At 41.0% G+C, this 21,549-nt stretch overlaps 1 protein-coding gene across 10 annotated transcripts in view; it reads left to right on the plus strand.

Annotated features, from left to right (window-relative positions):
* Positions 1 to 21,549, plus strand: part of znf592 (zinc finger protein 592) — a 195,129-nt gene that overhangs the window by 166,432 nt on the left and 7,148 nt on the right. For 9 of the 10 annotated variants that reach the window (XM_072553161.1, XM_072553165.1, XM_072553160.1 and 6 more), the window contains one exon: positions 15,876 to 15,988. In XM_072553161.1, coding sequence (XP_072409262.1) covers positions 15,876 to 15,988 — 113 coding nt within the window. Of the gene's footprint in view, positions 1 to 11,614; positions 11,943 to 15,875; positions 15,989 to 21,549 lie in introns of those variants that run through there. The other variant, XM_072553169.1, reaches the window with a different exon arrangement.

The raw sequence follows: 21,549 nt of genomic DNA on the forward strand, positions 1-21,549 counted from the left end.
ACTTTATTCCTTCTATTTTTATGGAATTATTTGGATCTTGCTGATATAGAGTCCTAGTGCCTTGTATTAGAAACAAGCCAACAGGTCAATGGTGTTTATGTTCTACAGCACAATGTCTCACTCTGTTTCATCAAACTTTAACAGCTTAACTTACTATTCCTTTCTCTTTCATGTCTGTTTCTAGCTTTCCCTTAAAACATCTGTACTGCTTGCCTCAACCCTTTTGTTTATCCTTTCATAGGATTTGGGCATTGTTGGCAAGGTCAGCATTTGTGTGTTCATCCCTAATTATCCTTGAGGTAGGAGTGAGACTACTTCTTGAACAACTGCAGTCCACCTGTTGTAGATACAGCCAACTGTTGTAGATACAGCCACCTGTTGTAGATACAGCCACCTGTTGTAGATACAGCCACCTGTTGTAGATACATCTACCTGGTGTAGACAGATCTACCTGTTATAGTTAGATCCACGAGTGGACAGGGGGGTGAAGAGGAGAAGCCTTGAAGAAATGGTGTTTTAGTTGCAAATAGGGATGATGTGTAATGGCAAATGGCACATTCTAACCACTCTGAAGCTAAAAAATGTCCTTCTGAACTAATTGTATGGTTTATTAGGGACTGATACTTCTGAGACTTCGCATGTAGACCCATCCAAAGTGCTTCATAGGCAATAAATTTCTTTTGAAACATATTCACTTTCTGTTAGAGTAATGAGAAACTTAGTTTATCCAAAGAATGGTATCACTAATGTCAGTGAGATCCTTCCACATCCAACAGAAATTCACCTATACCTCTCCCAATGTCATCTCCTGCATCCATTGAACCCAGTGTGGTCTGTACATCGGGGATACAGGATGCCTTCTAGCGGATCGTTTCAGAGAACATCTCTGGAACAACTGCACCCACCAACCCCACTGCCCCGTGGCTGAACACTTCAACTCCCCTCCCACTCCGTTCAAGGACATGCAGATCCTGGGCCTCCTCCACTGCCAAACCGTTACCACCTGATGCCTGGAGGAGGAACGCCTCTTTATTCTGCCTTGGGACCCTGCAACCACACAGGACAAATATGGATTTCAACACTTTCCTCATTTCCTCTCCTCCCACATTATCCCAGTCCCAAGCCTCCAACTCGGCACCGCCCTAAGACCTGTCCATCACTGCCCCCTCTGACCTCTTACCTTCTCCGTCACCTTCTCCACTTGCGTTTTCCCTGCAACCTTCCCCCAACTCCACCCCCTCTCCCATTTATCTCTCAGCCCTGACCCACAAGACTCATTCCTGATGAAGGGTTTATGCCCGAAACGTCGACTCTCCTGCTGCTCAGATGCTGCCTGACCAGCTGTGCTTTCCCAGCGCCACAGTCTCGACTCTGTTCTCCAGCATCTGCAGTCCTCACTTTCTCCTCAGTGAGATGAGTAGCCTTGCTTAAACAAATATATTTTGTTCAAGCCAATAGAAAAATTACTCTTCAAAATGTGTCATGAGATATTTTTATGTCTGCCAGAATGTACAGGCAGGACCTCAATTTAATATATAAGTCAAAAGATGGTACCTCCAACATTGCTGCAGTCTCTCACAGCAGAGTAGACTCTGTGCTGAAGTTCCTGAACCACAATAAATGTGCAACAAGAGCTTGCCTGAGATTTCACAGATTCAGTAATAATGCCAAAATCAAACAATTTTTTATTTTAGTTTGAGGATCTCTAGTTTTTAATCACTGTTTTAAAATCAATTTATTAAAAATTAATTTGAAACTTTCCTAAATAGCCTCAATTGAGCTGAATGTTTATTTGAGAAATGCTTCCAACAGTAATTGAAGAAAATTAATTAGTAAACTAAAATTAACTAGTAAAGTAGGTTTGGCTAAAATCGAGGAGTGGTGATGTCAAAGTGCCCCTGGATAATATTGTCGAGGGAAAGAAGCTCAGTTGGACACTTGTACGTATTGAAAACCTTTTTAAAATATCTACTATAATCATGTGATCAGTAAAATGATCCCACATTCCAACCTTGTCAACACAAAAATCATGTATTATCGTGTTGTGCAAAAGCCTTCAAATGTACCTAGTTTTAAACACACCATCTTTGCTTGCTGTGCTGACAGCTGTCTGGATCCTAACCTCTAGAATTTTCTGCCTAAACCTCTCCAACTAGCTTAGCTTTTTAAGATGATTCGTTAATCTCTATGACCTGGCTTTAGATTATCTGCCATAGTATCTTCTCCTGCATCATCAAATGGTAACCTCAACTGCTTCAGGCTCTGGCCTGGATGCTAACACCGAGAACTCCTTCAAAGATATCTGTGTGCGTGTTTTTTAATTCTCCAGTCACTATTGGAAATACAGTTTTCAACCCTGATTAGAAGATCTTGGCTATTATCCAACAGTGAAAGTGAGTGTGGCGATAAAGCGCTGTCAATACGAAGTCCTTTTAATGATTACCTGAACTCCCACAGCTTATGGTTGGTCCTCTGGCTCGGAACTGTTAATCTGATATCTGAGCCAGGAATATCCTCAGGTTCCTGAGGACATTTTTAATGATTGATACACCACTCTGAATCATTGGCTTGCCCTGGGCACTGGTGGAGAAAAGCATTGTATTTAGAGTCTTAGAGATGTACAGCATAAAAATAGACCTTTCAGTCCAACTCTTCCATGCCAACCAGATATCCTAAATTAATCTAGTCCCATTTGCCAGCATTTAGCCCATATCCCTCTAACCTTTTCCTTTCCATATATCCATCCAGATGCCTTTAAATGTTGTAATTGTCCCAGCCTGCACCACTTCCTCTGGCAGTTCATTCCATATACTTCCACCCTCTGTGTGAACAAGTTGCCCCTTAGGTCCCTTTTAAATCTTTGCCTTATCACCTTAAATCTATGCCTTCTAGTTTTGGATTCTCTAACCCTGGGGAAAGATCTTGTCTATGCCCCTCATGATTTTATAAATCTCTACAAGGTCACTCCTCAGCCTCTGACGCTCCAGAGAAAATTGCCCCAGCCTATTCAGCCTCTCCCTATAGCTCAACCCTCCAAGCATGGCAACATCCTTGTACATCTTTTCTGATCCCATTTTTACTGATATCCAGCTTGGTTCCCTTTGTTGAATCATTGATGGAACTGCAGTCCCATTTGGTTGACATGCAAATGGGACTGCAGTTCTTCTCATTTAGTTGTAGATAATGTCAAAGCTGAAATAAGTAACCTGGTCACAAGTAACAGGAATCTTTCCCTCCTTGCTTCACACATTTTCTGACTACCAGCAAGCTTTCTGATACTAGCAATGAAATTCCACCATTTGGGGTTTCCTAAACCAAGGCATTTGTCAGTCTGATGGAAATTAGGTAGACAAAATGTGCTTCTACATGAGGGCTTTGTAAGAAGGCACAGAGTCCATTGTATGAATTTCTCTGTTGTTTGGTTTGATGAATCTAATATGGCAATGGATTAATGATGTGTCTACATAACTAACCAAAACACCGTCATTTCCTAAAAATGGGACAGTATTAAATTATGGTAACATTGCTACTGGCTGTGCCACAAGCTACATTTACTATTCTAGATCATGAAATATGATCTATATCTAAACTGAGATTTTTAACCTCATGTGAAAAGATGTATTTAGTGAGTAAAGTGTAGCCTTTTTGCAAAAGGGATTGTTCAATCAGGTTGTTCAATAACTTAGCAAATAGTACTTGACCACTAATCTAAATGCTTTAGACAAGGTTGCAATGGACAGGCTGAAGCTCCTCCTATTCTTGTACTGCACATCCTCTATCTTGGAGCTAATTTTCAGAAGATTAAACACTGGCAATGGCTTTCAAAAGATTTTCAGTCAGACCCTAAGCAATAATTTCTAGTCCTTAAATTGCCAAAGTAAGTGCTTTTTTTGAAACCGGATGAAACGTACAGCTTTGATTCTTGCCAGAAAATATTGCGACTCCTTCCCCAATCAATACAAAGTAGATTGTGCCACTAAGGTTAGTCTTCCAAATCGTCAAAATTAGAGACATCGGTAGTTAAGTGCCTCACTGTTAACACCAGTGATGATCTCCTAATAGCTGCTACTTTTGCTTTATAAATGAAAAGGTTCTCTTGAATTGCAGCAGCAGTGAGCAGTTCAAAAACATTAGATAATGGTGTGTTTTAAACTATCTGGCTGGATGGTTGAGGAGCCACTTAACTTTCCAATTCCTCTAGCCCTGGCAGGACCAAGAGAGACGGTGCACTGCTTGTCTCTGTAATGTTACTTGCAATTTATCTAGAAAAGATCAATCTTCCTTAAACTACATTTTCAAATTGTTGTATTGACACAGAGACAGGCTGATTACTATTTCACGTTTGCAGCTAGAAAAAATTAGCATAAAATGGAATATTCCCTTAGCACTTGCATTCAGATTTTCCTGTTTTCTTTATAAGTGTCAGACCATCAGCCCAGTAGATGATTACAGAGATTAGTTCCTCTGGATATAGGCTGCTTGGTTTTAGATTCATGTCTGTTTGCTCCGCCAAAACAAGTTCAACACATTCAGTACAGGTAGTTTTGAGTCCACAATTATTAGTTTCACAAGCGACTCTGTGATTACAAGAGTGCATGAAAGTGCAGGCTGACAGTCATTGAGTGAAAAATGCAGCACTCCGTCTTTCATCACATTATTATCTTCATTTTTAGGTCACAAAGTTTTGTGACATTAAACTAAAAGCACAATTTTTTTTAAAAAGTTTTACAAATTAAAATTACAAGATCTACATACTAACAAGGGCCGACCACCCGCCCCTCTCCATCATTCATGGCTGATCTGATTTAACCTTGACATTCCTGCACATCACACCAATAATCTTCAACCTCCTTTGATAATCAACTGTCTGTCTCCCACTGCATTAAAATATTTAAAAGTTCTGAATCCACTACCTTTCAAAGAAGGAACTTCCAAAGGCACTGGAACCTCCTTTTCTGAATGGGCAGCCCCTTATTTTTAATCTTTGATGTTTCGTTTTAGATTCTGCCAAAAAAGGAAACAGGAGGCTTTCAATATCTACCCTGTTAAGTCTCCTCTGGATCTTACATGTTTCAATTATGGTGTGGAGGTGGCGGTGTTGGACTGGGTGGACAAAGTCATAGGTCACATGACACCAGGTTTATTTGAAAGGAGCGTAGCTCCTTTACCTGATGAAGGGGATATGCTCCGAAAGCTTGTGATTTCAAATAAACCTGTTGGACTATAAGCTGGTGATGTTTCAATTAAGTCACTTCTGACTCTCCTAAACTCTAGAGGATACAGGCCAAGCCTATGTAGCCTTTCCTCTTAAGGCAATGTACTCCTTCTCTGAACTGCTTCCAATGCATGAATCCTTCCATAAGTGGTAACTAGGACTGTATACAATATTCTTGAGCCAGTCTCACCAATGCCCTGTATAATTGTATAATGCCCTGTATAACTTCCCTATTCTTGTATCCAATTCTCCTCACAGTAAAACATAACATTCTATTAACTTTCCTGTTTACTTGCTGCATTTGCATAATAACCTCCAGCGATTCATGCATTAGAATTTAAATTGAGCAGTTTGAAAAGAAGGAACTGGAAGCTCCATGAGAGCATATCTAGTTTGTGTGTGGTTCATCCAGTGAGAAGAAACCTTGGAGTACACTTTCCTCCTTTTGGTTGTGAAAGAAAAGACCTGAATCAAATAAATGTTGAAAACAGAAATAAGAATGCATTTTGAACTAATGTTGAAGCTTGTTTGCTTTGACGTATTTGAGCATCTGTGACCATAAATCCCTGGATCATTAGTTTATGCAAATGCTTAGCATTCAAGATGCTATCTGGACTCATTAGGGCATATGAAGGAGGCCAGGTCTGTTTTCATGGAGCCAAGCATCCTGCCTCATTCTTTCCCCCATTCCAGTCTCCAACTCCTGTATATTTTTTAAATACAGGTTCTAGAGCACTACCTTAAAAAGGCTGAGAGCAGATCACCTGCACATCATTGTGGCCAGAGCATAATGCAAGGGAAAACAGAACAGAAAGACCTCGTGGGGTGAGATGACAGTAAGAGGAATAGAGAGAATACAGCTATAAAATGTTCAGTGTTTTAACATAATGCACTAGTTTTTCCATGAGTAATTATTAAGCTTTGCTATGGTTCGACAATCTGTCACTCTTTGTGTGTTGGCATAATTTCCTCTGCGGCATTTGCAGAATTCAAACTTTTGCAGACCACAGATTGTTTTCTGAATATTAGCTGTGTTGATTTGGTGAGCTCAAGTTCATTATGGCAAATGGCAAAATACATAACAATAATAGATTATTAAAATGATTTTTGCGTAACACTTTTGTATATGTTTATGACTTGTTCCGAACACTGAAACCACATTAAACATCTGAACATTAACACGCCCCTGACATTAAGACACTCATACCGCAATTTCTGATATAACTCACATTGGGCTACATCTCCATCACTCATGGAAAATCATCTAAAATAACTTGTTTATAACACACTCACTCTCTTGTTACTTAACCCAACCTTTGATAGAAGTTGATCGCTTGCTAATAAAGAAACAGAAGCCCTGGTAGCACACTAGTTTCAATTTGGAACTAGTCTGGTGTCATTCTAACATTGCCATAACATCACCAGCCATGATAATTTAGATAAGGGGTTTGGAAGCTGCGAATCCTTCCCTTCTGCTGGATTCAACTGTACTGTTCTCCTCTGTATTCCCACTTGCTTTGTTCAGGCATTTGCAAATTTCACTGAACCCCAATTTAGTTACGAGACCAGCAAAATCTGTTTAGCCATCGAGTCACAGAGATGTACAGCATGGAAACAGGCCCTTTGGTCCAACCTGTCCACGCCGACCAGATATCCCAACCCAATCTAGTCCCACCTGCCAGTACCTGGCCCAGATCCCTCCAAACCCTTCCTATTCATATATCCATCCAAATGCCTCTTAAATGTTGCAATTGTACCAGCGTCCATCACTTCCTCTGGCAGCTCATTCCATACACGTACCACCCTCTGCGTGAAAAGGTTGCCCCTTAGGTCTCTTTTTTTCTTTCACCTCTTACCCTAAAACTATGCCCTCTAGTTGTGGACTCCCCGATCCCAGGGACAGGACTTTGTCTATTTATCCTATTTATACCCCTCATAATTTTGTAAACCTCTATAAGCTCACCCCTCAGCCTCCGAGCTCTAGGGAAAACAGCCCCAGCCTGTTCAGCCTCTCCATGTATCTCAAATCCTCCAACTCTGGCAATATCATTGTAAATCTTTTCTGAACCCTTTCAAGTTTCACAACATCTTTCCGATAGGAAGGAGACCAGAATTGCACGCAATATTCCAACAGTGGGCTAACCAATGTCCTGTATAGCCCCAACATGACCTCCCAACTCCTGTACTCAATACTCTGACCAATAAAGGAAAGCATACCAAACGCCTTCTTCACTATCCTATCTACCTGCGACTCCACTTTCAAGGAGCTATGAACCTGCACTTCAAGGTCTCTTTGTTCAGCAACACTCCCTAGGACCTTACCATTAAGTGTATAAGTCCTGCTAAGATTTGCTTTCCCAAAATGCAGCACCTCGCATTTATCTGAATTAAACTCCATCTGCCACTTCTCAGCCCATTGGCCCATCTGGTCCAGATCCTGTTGTAATCTGAGGTAACCCTCTTCGCTGTCCACTACACCTCCAATTTTGGTGTCATCTGCAAACTTACTAACTGTACCTCTTATGCTCGCATCCAAATCATTTATGTAAATGACAAAAAGGAGAGGGCCCAGCACCGATCCTTGTGGCACTCCACTGGTCACAGGCCCCCAGTCTGAAAAACAACCCTCCACCACCACCCTCTGTCTTCTATCTTTGAGCCAGTTCTGTATCCAAATGGCTAGTTCTCCCTTTATTCCGTGAGATCTAACCTTGCTAATCAGTCTCCCATGGGGAACCTTGTCAAACGCCTTACTGAAGTCCATATAGATCACATCTTCTGCTCTGCCCTCATCAAACGTCTTTGTTACTTCTTCAAAAAACTCAATCAAGTTTGTGAGACATGATTTCCCACGTACAAAGCCATTGTGACTATCCCTAATCAGTCCTTGCCTTTCCAAATAAGTATCCATTCTGTCCCTCAGGATTCCCTCCAACAACTTGCCCACCAGTGAGGTCAGGCTCACCGGTCTATAGTTCCTTGGCTTGTTTTTACTGCCCTTCTTAAACAGTGGCACCACGTTTGCCAACCTCCAGTCTTCCAGCACCTCACCTGTGACTGTCGATGATACAAATATCTCAGCAAGAGGCCCAGCTATCACTTCTCTAGCTTCCCACAGAGTTCTCATGATCAGGTCCTGAGGATTTATCCATCTTTAACCATTTCAAGACATCCAGCACTTCCTCCTCTGTAATCTGAACATTTTGCAAGATGTCACCATCTATTTCCCTACAGTTTATATCTTCCATATCCTTTTCCACAGTAAATACTGATGCAAAATATTCATTTAGTATCTCCCCCATTTTCTGTGGCTCCACACAAAGGCCGCCTTGCTGATCTTTGAGGGGCCCTATTCTCTCCCTAGTTACCTTTTTGTCCTTTTATATATTTGTAAAAATCCTTAATTCTATTTGCCAAAGCTAGCTCATGTCCCGTTTTTGCCCTCCTGACTTCCCTCTTAAGTATACTCCTACTTCCTTTATACTCTTCTAAGGATTCACTCGATCTATCCTGTCTATACCTGACATATGATTTCTTCTTTTCCTTAACCAAACCCTCAATTTCTTTAGTCATCCAGCATTCCCTATACCTACCAGCCTTCCCTTTCACCCTAACAGGAATATACTTTCTCTGGATTCTTGTTATCTCATTTCTGAAGGCTTCCCATTTTCCAACCGTCCCTTTACCTGTGAACATCTGCCTCCAATCAGCTTTCGAAAGTTCTTGCCTAATACTGTCAAAATTGGCCTTTCTCCAATTTAGAACTTCAACTTTTAGATCTGGTCTATCCTTTTCTATCACTATTTTAAAACAAATAGAATTATGGTCGCTGGCCCCAAAGTGCTCCCCCACTGACACCTCAGTCACCTGCCCTGCCTTACTTCTCAAGAGTAGGTCAAGCTTTGCACATCCACATACTGAATCAGAAAATTGTCTTGTACGCACTTAAGAAATTCCTTTCCATCTAAACCTTTAACACTATGGCAGTCCCAGTCGATGTTTGGAAAGTTAAAATCCCCTACCATAACTACCAGATTATTCTGACAGATAGCTGAGATCTCCTTCCAAGTTTGTTTCTCAATTTCCCTGTGACTATTAGGGGATCTATAATACAATCCCAATAAGGTGATCATCCCTTTCTTATTTCTCAGTTCCACCCAAATAACTTCCCTGGATGTATTTCCGGGAATATCCTCCCTCAGCACAGCTGAAATGCTATCCCTTATCAAAAATGCCACTCCCCCTTTCCTCTCTTGCCTCCCTTTCTATCCTTCCTGTAGCATTTGTATCCCAGAACATTAAGCTGCCAATCCTGCCCATCCCTGAGCCATGTTTCTGTAATTGCTGTGATATCCCAGTTCCATGTTCCTAACCATGCCCTGAGTTCATCTGCCTTCCCTGTTAGGCCCCTTGCATTGAAATAAATGCAGTTTAATTTATTAGTCCTACCTTGTCCCTGACTGCCCTGACTGTTTGATTCACTTTTGTTCTCAACGATACCAGTCTCAGATTGAACTCTTTCTTCACTATCTCCATGGGTCCCAACACCCCCCCCCCCCCCCCACCTTACTAGTTTAAATCCTCCCGAGCAGTTCTAGCAAATTTCCCTGCCAATATATTAGTCCCCATCCAATTTAGGTGCAATCTGTCCTTCTTGTATAGGTCACTTCTACCCCAAAAGAGATTCCAATGATCCAAAAATGTGAATTCTTCCCCCATACACCAGCTCCTCAGCCATGCATTCATCTGCTCTATCCTCCTATTCTTGCCCTCACAAGCTCATAGCACTGGGAGTAATCCAGATATTACTACCCTTGAGGACCTCCTTTTTAAATTTCTACCTAACTCTCTGTAATCTCCCTTCAGAATCTCAAGCTGTTCCCTTCCTATATCGTTGGTTCCAATTGGACAATGACCTCTTGCTGGCCCCTCTCCCCCCTGAGAACATTCTGCACCCTCTCTGAGACATCCTTGATCCTGGCACCAGGGAAACAACACACCATTCTGCTTTTCTCTGCTGGCCACAGAAACGTCTGTCTGTACCTCTGACTACAGAATCCCCGAACACAATTGATCTCTTGGAAGCCAACGTACCCCTCGTTGCATTAGAGCCAGTCTCAATACCCAAAACTTGGCTGTTCGTGCTACATACCCCTGAGAATCCATCACCCCCCACATTGTACAAAACAGCATACCTGTTTGAAATGTGTATATCCACAAAAGACTCCTGCCCTAGGTGCCGACCTCTCTTACCCTTCCTGGAGTTAACCCATCTATGTGACTGTATCTGAAACTTTCCCCCCTTCCTATAACTGCCATCAATCAGATACTGTTGCTGTTGCAAATTCCTCATCGCTTCTAGCCGTCTCTCCAACCGATCCATTCGATCTGATAAGATTTGCGTCCAACAGCATATATGGCAGATATAATCCGCAGTAACCCTTAAACTCTCTTTAAACTTCCACATCTGACAATAAGTACATCTCACTGCAAAGACCATTTTTGCTCCTTCACAATCTACAGACCCAGAAAATAACATCATCTTATTCCTCTACAAAACACTGCACCAGGTTAAATTAATAGCTATGGCTTATATTTTAAGTTTAATCAAGAGACTTATCTCCAAAAGCATATAATTAAGAAAGAACCCACTGTACTCACTAATACAGCCTTTCTCTTGGACAGGCTTAAAACAACAATTAACTTATCTGATTCTGTGTTGTGAACTTCATCTAAACCGGTTCCTCCAAGATTAGTTGTGAAATTCACTGTTTGTTAATTTTTCCAGATGCACTCCGATGTCCACAGATGAATTCTAAAACAGCAAAGGCAGTAACTGTGCAGGTTCTCTCTCTCTCCCTCTCTCTCTCTCTCTCTCTCTCTCTCTCTCCTGCACTGTCCTCACCATGTGCTTCCTTTGTCTGCTCCTCTCCCTTTTAAAACTGCTGTTGTTTTGACTTTTTTTTTCCAAAGTTCCAAAACAATGCAACAGCCTATAAAACAGTAATTGCTGCTCCTGGAATTCAAGGAATTCCAGCACCTAAAATACCTCAAAAAAAGGAGCAGCTGTTACATCCAGAAATTTTTCCCGTCCTCCATCTATTGATCTCTTTAAATTTAAATATTTTGAATCTTTTCCATGTTTACTTTTATATTTCTCCACTGTCTGTCTCTAACAAGCCAGATGTTCAACATCAAGTGAACAGTCATTATTGTGGAGTGATTATGACATTTTAAGTGATATTGGATCCAAAAGTGTTAAGTAATGAGAACAATTTACATAAACGTACCTTTGTATTCCCTTTAATATAGTATGTTAAAGGATAGTTTATTTGATGTGCTTAAAATAATTAAAAGATTTAATAGGTGGGGAGACTGAAATTATCTCCTTTTTTGCAGGGTAGGTAAGGAGGAAATGGAGCGCAGAACAAAGGGTCACAACCTTAAAACAAGACACAGACCTAGTAGGCATGATGTCAGGTATCAATTCCTTACACAAATGAGAGTGGAAATCTGTAGCTCTATCCCACAGAAGATTATTGAGGCCAAATTAATTTACAAGTTCAAAATTGAAATTGATAGATTTACTTCAGCTGGGGTATGAAAGAATAGAAATCAGGTAAAAAGATTGAGATACACATCAGCGATGTGTAACTGACTGATAGGACCAGCCTGAGGTGCTAAATGGGTTATTAACGTTCCAATGTTCCACATGCAATCATCTACGTCCAGCACATAACAGTGAAATGTTGCTTGAGTTGAATTGTAAAGCTGAAGCAGCAGTGTCCCAATTTGCTTCTGCACATTTTTGAGTTGTGATGGTTTCAGCCCTAAGTTTGTGTCTGCTAATCTCAGGTACTGTTCTCACCACCATCATCTTTTCATGCTCAAGGATCTTTCTCCCGGAAAAAAGATCTTAATTGCCTTCGACTGTTTTTATGCTCCGCTCCCAACTTCCCATTGTAACCTTATGAACTTTCTTGAGTTCTTTTATACAAGTGCAATTTTCTTTTTAACATGACCACAATGGAAAAATCACGGTGAGAGTTGGTTACTATGTTGAAGTGCTTGTTCGGAAGTATATGAACTATAGCCAATTTATGGTGGTCGCCTTACATTCTCCATCTCCTTCAGGTGTTGATTTGAGGAGACTAGATGTAATTGTGCTGTCCTTTTCCCTCTGAAATCTGTCAATCTGCATGTTACATGTCCCATCCGGAACTAAAGTCATTTTTCTGCCCAAGTGTGCATGGTTTTATGACTGAGAATGAAATAGACCTCTCTACACCCATCCTCTGAAAACATGCAAGGAATATGACTAATTCAGCCCTTGCCCTGGGGAGAATAAAATATCTCTACGTTCTTTCAGAATTGGAGGTCATCTCCGCCTCAGTAGCACTCCACTTCTAGTTATCAAGAAGCACATCCTACCTCTGCTGTGCTTGCTTGCCTTCTTTGGGTTGGAATGCATCCTCTATTAAGATAAAATGGAGAATTATTGTCTGCAGAAATAGCCCACCACTGGTACTATGCGGCAGCTCTTTCTGGTTTTGTTCAGAGCTTTTCTGCAATATGCCAGACCAGAATGAGCAGCACTGCAGCACTGTTATGTAACCAGCAATGCCGCACCAATGCAAGCGAAAAATATTGGACACATGGACGTGGGATTAAAAAATGAGTGAAACTCTCACAATCTGTGTCCTTCTGGCAGGAATCAGATTTTGCTAACTTCAGCATTTTATTCCTCTCTTAATAATGAATTATTTCTTTTTTTTAAATTTCCAATGACATTGCCTTCGAGGAGGCTCAGAAGACAGCAGACTGTACTTATGCTCTGACAGATTAACAAAAAGCTGTCACCTTGACTGGGTTCACAGGTAAATTGAAGGGCATAGTTTGTAGGTCTCTCCTGCTTCCAGAATATGGCACAGTGAATAGATATTTATGAACTCTACAAAACATCATGGATTTACACTTGGGAAGTACTGATTGAGCATAGATTTGTTTTTAAACAAACCTTAAGTTGTTTCTCTTTAGTTGAATATTTAAGTTGTTTTCACATTTTACGACATGTTGTTGATCTTCCACACCAGTAGCTTAGCTTACAGGCTATTTCTCAGACTCTTTGGATGAACGCGGAACTTCACCTGGCTGCTCTTCTATTAAATCCCAGTGGTTCCGTACATTTGACGCTGCTCTTTCAATTTTGTTCATCAGCATGCTTTGTAATTGTAGTGGGGTATTTTGTGTCACCAGTATTCCCCATCAGAAACCCATCCAGTCTTGTTCAATATGATACTTTGGTAAATTCAAGGAGAGGTTTTGCCATAATATTGCTTATTTTTTCAATGTTTTGATCCTGTAAGTCTGTATACATATTTCTGTTGCCTTGAAGGACTCAGTAGATTTGTTGCCCTGCGAAACAGTTAATTTGCAGGATGAGCTTACTTTCACTGATGAAGATAATTAAAATTAGCAGCTTCTGTGCACACTCTCTCAATAGTCCCTCAGTCATTCCCTCAGGAGATAGAAGCTTGGCTTACTCTTGACTTTCACAAGCGCCTTATTGCCATGCAAATCCATCAGCAGGCTGCTTTGCCTTTGCAAAGTGAGATACAATATGCAAATTATGAATTATCAACTTGAATGATCACTTGTCTTGCTGTTCAATTTTAATGTGTTTATTCTTGACAGATTAATTGTGAATATTCTTTTGTCATGCATTCAGTTCTATTTAATTGTAGCAATGCAGCTCAAAAGGTACTGTTCCAACAGTATCCCTGGAAATGAATTGCCTTTGTTTCCATCTCCATGTTGAAAACCTTCTGTGTCATGCATAATTATTGTTTCATTTGTTTCATAAATAGTCTAGAAATTAAATAAGCTAACGTTTACTCAATGTTAGTAAGATCCTTTTGTCCTTTGGTATTGATTTCTTACCTTACTGTATTCCTCAATGTTATCTCTTTACATTCAGAAATGGGAATAAAAGTAGTGATTTACACTGGGATAAATTTATGCGATACTGAGGCTCCAAGTAACCTGTCTTGGAGTTTCCATTGATAATGTCAGCCTGTAGTCATTCCCTATAGCAGTGGGTAGCTCAATGGTAGGATCATTAAATATTTTTAAGGCAGAAGTAGGGTAAATAGCTTTTTGTTTGACAATTAAATTAAAGGTTATTAGAGTAGAGGGGAATGTGGAATTCAGAATACAACGGATCAGCCATTACATGGCAAGCAGGTTTGAGAGGCCGACTGGCCTCCTGCTGCTATTTCATAATTCCAGAGAACTTTGCGGTTTGTACTAGGTTCATAGGTTTATAACAATGAAGGAAGTTCGTTGTCTGATCATGTCTTTGCTATCTATTCATTAAAGCAAGCTCCATAAACAATTCAACTGTCCTGTTCTTTCTCTATCAGATTTTAATCTCCTTTTTACGAGAAGATGTGAAGATAGCCTCCTCTGACACAGCCAATGTTGTTCCAAATGTCCACTGTATAACTAATGTTTCTCTTAATGTCCCAAAGATTCATGGCTTGGCTGGTGATCAGGACAGGAATCCTTGATACTATTGTGGTAAATCTTCTCTCTATCCTTTCCAAACATTGAAAGGAGATTATCACAAGTTTCAGGCATTGGCTGGCTTTTGTGTTGATGTCCAGAGCTGTCCTTTGGAAAAGGAGATTGGAAACTAGGAGTCATAACAATGGGGTGGCACGGTGGTTAGCACTGCTGCCTCACAGTGCCAGGAACCCAGATTTGATTCCAGCCTCGGGCAACTGTCTTTGTGGAATTTGCACATTCTCCCCGTGTCTGTATGGGTTTCCTCTGGGTGCTCTGATTTCCCCCTGCAATCCAAAGATGTGCAGGTTAGGTGAATCGGCAATACTAAATTGGCAGTAGTGTTTGGGTGTGTGTAGGGTGGGTGCATTAGTAAGGGATAAATCCAGAGCAATAGGGTATGGGAATGGGTCTGGATGAGTTACTCTTGGGAGGGTCGGTGTGGATTTGTTGGACCAAATGGCCTGTTTCCACACTAGGGTTTCTATGATTTGTAACCACAATGTAATAAAACCAATAGGAAAGTCCAGAGAAACCTCTTTACGCAGAAAGTGATCAGAACGTGGAGCTTATTGACATATGGAATAATATTCATGAAATATTAATATTAATGAAATTGGAAAGAAATTAGGTACATGAGAGAAATGTAGTAATAGACCCTAACAATAGGGTAAGATGTAGACTGCTGAATGGACACTCGTGGAGCTTTACTGCTGGTATTTTCTTGTTAAGTGGCATGTTTCAGGGCTGTAAATTTGATATAATGCTACATAATGAAATAAAGCAAGCTTGGAAGCTGTGCATTCAGTGATATTGGCGCATCAGGGCAACAGCATATCACACCTCAACTGATGTTCTGGAGCACTGCGCCAGCAGCTCCTCTTGGAAAAAGTGGTAATCAGCTCTTGTGCTTTCCGCTCTCTGGCTGCTTGCAGAGGCCCCCAGAGACAGGAAAATGGAAATGTGGCTCTTTCATACAGCCAGAGTGTTTGATCTGTCCACCAAAGTAAGGTTTGCATCATCACATCTGCACTCCCATGTGGACAAAATAATTATTCCGCTCTCCTTCTGTTTCTCTATCACTCAATTTTAACAGTCTATGAAGAGGTATCCATGCCGACAGTGCGACCGCTCCTTTAACTCCTCTCTCAGCCTACGGAGACATATCCGAGTTAACCATGATGGTGTCAAGAGAACCTACACTTGTTGGTAAGTAATGCATCAGACCTGACTTGTCAAGTGAATGGATCCAACTTGCCTCCCCTGTATGAAATTAATTCTCATGTCACGTTCGCTCACCAAAGAATATTAATCGCATGAAGTCACACTGTGTAATAATCTAGTTCAGTTGTTAACGCAAAGGAAGAACCAGCATTTGCATAGAACTTTTTACATCCCTCAGTAACCCTAGAGCATATACCAGCTAATTAATTATCTCTGGAATATAGTAACTGACAACAAGTTTGCCCTTTAACAAGATGCCAGAGGTAGTTAAAGTGTATTCAGACCCCTCCCTGCTATTTATTGCAAGATAAATATTGGCCAGAGCACTTTCTCCTTATCTTTGAATATTGTCATAGAGTTCTTTATACACACACTTGAATGGGCCTCAGTTTAACATTGCATCTGAAAGGCAAAGCCTCAATTTGATTTGAAATATTGAATAATCCCCAAAAAGGTATACAGTGTAAAAGCATAAGTGTGTACTGTAGTTGTAGATCCTGAGGAATATAGTGATTGCATGTAAACACTGCACAATGTTTAGACTCATTTTGTTACTTAGACACGGCACAAAAATGACAAAATCTAATTGTCCTGAATGCCCCTTTGTCTGCACCTCACTTTTTCTTCTGTCATATACCTATAAATTATTCAGCCACTCTCACTATAAGACCGAAAGGTGTGACCCAGTGTACTCAGAACATTCTCTGACTTTTGCAACAAACCGCACCTAGAGAATTTCGGAGGGAAACTGCCACAATGCAGTTTTACATTGAAGTTAAATGTTGTGTTAAAACCATGAGGTGGTACTGTGTGGAACAAAGCAGTAATGCAAACTGTGATTGCAATTGCTGTAAATCTGAAAATGCTGGAGATGTATGGCTGGTCAGTCAGCGTCTATAAAGAGCAGAAAAATAAATCTCATCTTAAGTAAAGAAAGGGGTCATAGATTTGGTGGGTGACATTTACTTAAGGGGTTTGTTTAAAAATGTCCATCTCAAAGTTTATTTTAAAGAAAAGAAAGTTTAAATACTGTACATAGGTTGGGTATCTCAAATCTGGCACCCTCATGATCGAAGACTTGCTCAATTTCAGATATTTCCAGATTTGGGTATGGGTGGTTGTGCTGAGGGCTATTCCAGTCAAATTGGGGCAGGTTGGATAGCATCAAGGGTCACTTTTGCAGTGAGAGGGATGGAGCACCACACAAAAAGCTAGACCACAACAATGCAGAGCCTGACCAAATTGTCCAGGTAACTTATCGTTTCCATTTCACTCCCATTAAAATTGACGTATGGATAATTATAATGATGTCCAATTTACAGACACTGGGTTTTGAGGTAGACAATACTGTACCTATAAGCTGTCTATACTACTGCAAAAGTCAACATCATGTAAAAGATGCTCTCCTATAAAAGTAATTTTTGACCTAAATAAAGTAAGTAAACATACACATTCTGTCAAAGGCAAGTCAAAGGAATAAAGACCAAAACATTTCAAGATCAAAGCAAAATCTTAGAGCTGTTAATGATTTGTTGTGATTGTAAATGAATAATTACCAGCAGTTACATGCTTAAACTTCTCCACATTTAACTTTGTTGTTATTTCTTCAAATTTTTAAAGTGATCATTTTGGTTAATTATTATGAACTCTTTTGTGTTGTTGCTCTACTCTACATTACTGCAGCCCTCTTTTGAATTTGACTTGCATGTTCACAAATCCATCTCTTGAAAAACATTACCTGAAATAAAAGTTTGAACTAAAACTAAATGGTCTGAAAAAAATCAACTTGTATACAGTAAAATCGCAGTAATTTATACAAGCTCAGAATTTTGAAAAAGTCATCACTAAACAATGGGCAAGCTGCCCAAACATACTGAAGCAGTGGTAACCTGTCATGATACTGATTAAGGTTGGTCAATATTGGTGAGATTTCTGTTTTCACATTTAGTTAACTGAAAATCTTAAATTGATATTTGCACCGAGGATATATCTAGTGTACGTGCTCAAACTGGAATGGGACTAGGCAGTTTACCCCCTTGAGCTCTTTCAATTAAGCCTTGCATCTTCACTCCATTTGTCCTATTCTTATAAACTCTACTTGCTCTTAAATGCCCTACTTGCTCTTACTTGCCCTACCTTTTATCTTAGCCTGCTGGACATACTTTCCTCATTCCTGAAGAAGGGCTGAAGCCCGAAACGTCGATTCTCCTGTTCCTTGGATGCTGCCTGACCTGCTGCGCTTTTCCAGCAACACATTTTCAGCTCTGATCTCCAGCATCTGCAGTCCTCATTTTCTCCTTGAAGATTTTAACCTACTGCGAATCCTCTTACAAGGATGTCTTTCTTGAAGAAGCTCTCTTCCTCCCTCTACAAGGATTTCAGTGAGTCCCTCTCTCACTGCACACCCCAGGTCATCTCCTCTGCACAGAAGCTCTTCAGCCACGTTCTCCAGTTTCCTCATTTCCCTCATTTCCCCTCCCCCCACCTTGTCTCAGTCAAATCCCTCGAACTCAGCACCGCCTTCCTAACCTGCAATCTTCTTCCTGACCTCTCCGTCCCCACCCCACTCCGGCCTGTCACCCTCACCTTGACCTCCCTCCACCTATCGCATTCCCAACGCCCCTCCCCCAAGTCCCTCCTTCCTACCTTTTATCTTAGCCTGCTGGGAGAAAGTGAGGACTAGAGATCAGAGCTGAAAATGTGTTGCTGGAAAAGTGCAGCAGGTCAGGCAGCATCCAAGGAACAGGAGAATCATTCCTGAAGAAGGGCTCATGCCCGAAACGTCGATTCTCCTGTTCCTTGGATGCTGCCTGACCTGCTGTGCTTTTCCAGCAACACATTTTCAGCTCTTGCTCTTAAATGCACCCTATTTAGATAATCAAGCCAGCAGAGGATTCCGGAGACAGCCAAATGTTTGTGTGGTGGATGATGGATGACATTGGGCAAATAACTAGCACATCCAGTGCTCCAACCGCCTCTCTCCTTCCTTCTTTCCCCTCCTCCCGGCAAACCTACTGCCTAAGAAAAGAAAGCGAATGAGTAAGAAAGCCAGCAGAACAGTAAAGAGAACATCAACAGCATTAGCAAATGGGCAGCCACGTACGCAGTCAGACATCTGCAATATATAAACTGTAAAACCCAGAACTTGGCTTTTACTGGGCTGCTATAAAACCTGAAGACATTGAGCACAGCTTTCAGAGTCAGAGACTGACGGCTGATAAAGATCTGCAACTTGCACATTATATAATGGTACTTCTGGTATCAAATCTTGTGACAGTTCTATTCCAGGAAGTAATTGTGAGTCTGCAGCAATCTCAAAGTATTTGAAAGGGATGTACAGTGTCTGAATCATCACCCAGAATTTTGTACAGCCACTTTGAGTGCTTGATTTTGCTTGTTTTTCTATTTCCCTTTCTCACCACCTTTCTTTGCGGCAGAGGCCAATGTCTGGAGTTTACAACTCCACAGACAACAGCAACCCTGCAGCACCTTGCCCAAGTTGGGTGTTCCTCATGTACAAGGCAGAACAGTACATGTCAGCAGAATGTTTGTGCGGGTGGAACCAAGCTGAATGCTTTCCTGACCTGACACAACTTCATGTGTCAGTCTGGGCGTGTCAGAGGAGCCAGGGCTCCAGGATGTAGCTATTCTACGCCATCAAGTGGTCATACCCTGCAAATTGCACCATCTGGATTATTCACGTCGAATTCCCACTGTAACTATTACCATAAATTATAGCATGTCATCATTTTTTTCAATATTTCCATTCTACATTGTTTCATCCACGTTTATAATAAATGGTGTGTTGCATCACTGCCTCTGGGCCTAATGTTCCTACCTCAGAACTGAGGAATGCAGAAGATCTGTCTTAGCATGGCCAAACAAGTCTATTGTCAATCCTTAAATTGTTCCAAAAAGTCTAGGGCAGGCAGTAAGAGAGGGAGACTCTCCTGGTTAGCCAGAACCATATGGTATCTGCACAGAGTCCACATTAAAAGACTCTATAGGGACATTGTTGCTGTTAGCAAGCATCACTCTCATTTGGAGGGACTGTCTCAAACACACACAACCTCACAAAAATCAAACTGACTATGTAAACAACACTACCAGCATGCTCCCCTCCAAGTCTCATACTATTACAACTTGAAAGTACATCTCCATCCCATCACTATTCTGTAACTCCCTTCTCACAGCACAAACACTGTAGAGACTACAGACTGGCTCACCATCTCTCTCTCTCTCTCTCACTCAAGAAGGAGCAATTAAGGGGTGACCAATCAGTGCTGGCCTAGGGTTAAAAACATCCTAAAAACAAGTTTCTAAAAAGGGCTGCCAAACCTGCTGAGTCTTTCCAGCATTTTCTTTTTGTATTTAAATTTCATTAGTTGGAGGCTATATTTACAGTTGGATACATTTTCGTAATAAATGAGCACTTCTGGATTAATAATAGAATGATGTGCCCCAACCCAGATATTAAAATCATCAGAGATGCAAATCCACCATATAAGAGCTTTGCATAGTGACCAGAGGTTAGGAATCTATGCTTTCTGCTACTCGGAGCTTGTGTTTTTATTATGATTTCTGTATTGTTCCATTGAACCTGGTGTGTTACCTGTAGAACTTGCATTTATTTCTCTCTCTCCTTCCTGGTTTAGCCCTGCTATTCCTCAGCCCCCATATGAATAAATTTCATGTAAAACAAATTCACAGCAGATTTGGTAGTATCTGCAATGAGTAAAATCAAGTTAACTGTTCAGGTGCAGTCCTACTGCAAAGCATTAATCTGTCTTTTTATAGATTAGATTAGATTCCATACTTGTGGAAACAGACCCTTCAGCCCAACAAGTCCACATCAACCCTCCAAAGGGTAGCCCTCAAAAGAGTAACCCACCCAGACCCATTTCCTCTGACTAATTTAGCTAACACTACAGGCAATTTAGTAAAAACAATGACTGCAGATGCTGGAAACCAGAGTCTAGATTAGAGTGGTGGTGGAAAAGCACAGCAGGTCAGGCAACATCTGAGGAGCAGGAAAATCGACGTTTTGGGCAAAAGCCCTTCATCAGGATTCATGATGAAGGGCTTTTGACCGAAACATCGATTTTCCTGCTTCTCAGATGCTGCCTGATCTGCTGTGCTTTTCCAGTACCACTCTAATCTACAGGCAATTTAGCACAGCCAATTCACCTGACTTACACATTTTTGGACTGTGGGAGGAAACCGGAGCACCCGGAGAAAACCCACACAGACACTGGGAGAATATGCAAACTCCACACAGACAGTCGTCCGAGACTGGAATCAAACCCAAGTCCCTGGTGCTGTGAGGCAGCAGTGCTAACCACTCAGCCACTGTGCCTTAGATTCTGTTGTATCTTCTATATATCACTAGTATTTATCTTTCTTTTTTATTTGGTTCAGTTTGTGTTTCTTGCAGTAATATATGACATGTGTCATTATTCCCTAGCTTTAACAGAGACTCAAGTACATGGCTAAATGCACCATGTTCAGATTACCAGATGTGCTCGTGTCTATTCCTCCTCATGAAG

This window comes from Chiloscyllium punctatum, chromosome 33, assembly GCF_047496795.1.
Source record: "Chiloscyllium punctatum isolate Juve2018m chromosome 33, sChiPun1.3, whole genome shotgun sequence".
In the NCBI taxonomy this organism is placed as follows: domain Eukaryota; kingdom Metazoa; phylum Chordata; class Chondrichthyes; order Orectolobiformes; family Hemiscylliidae; genus Chiloscyllium; species Chiloscyllium punctatum.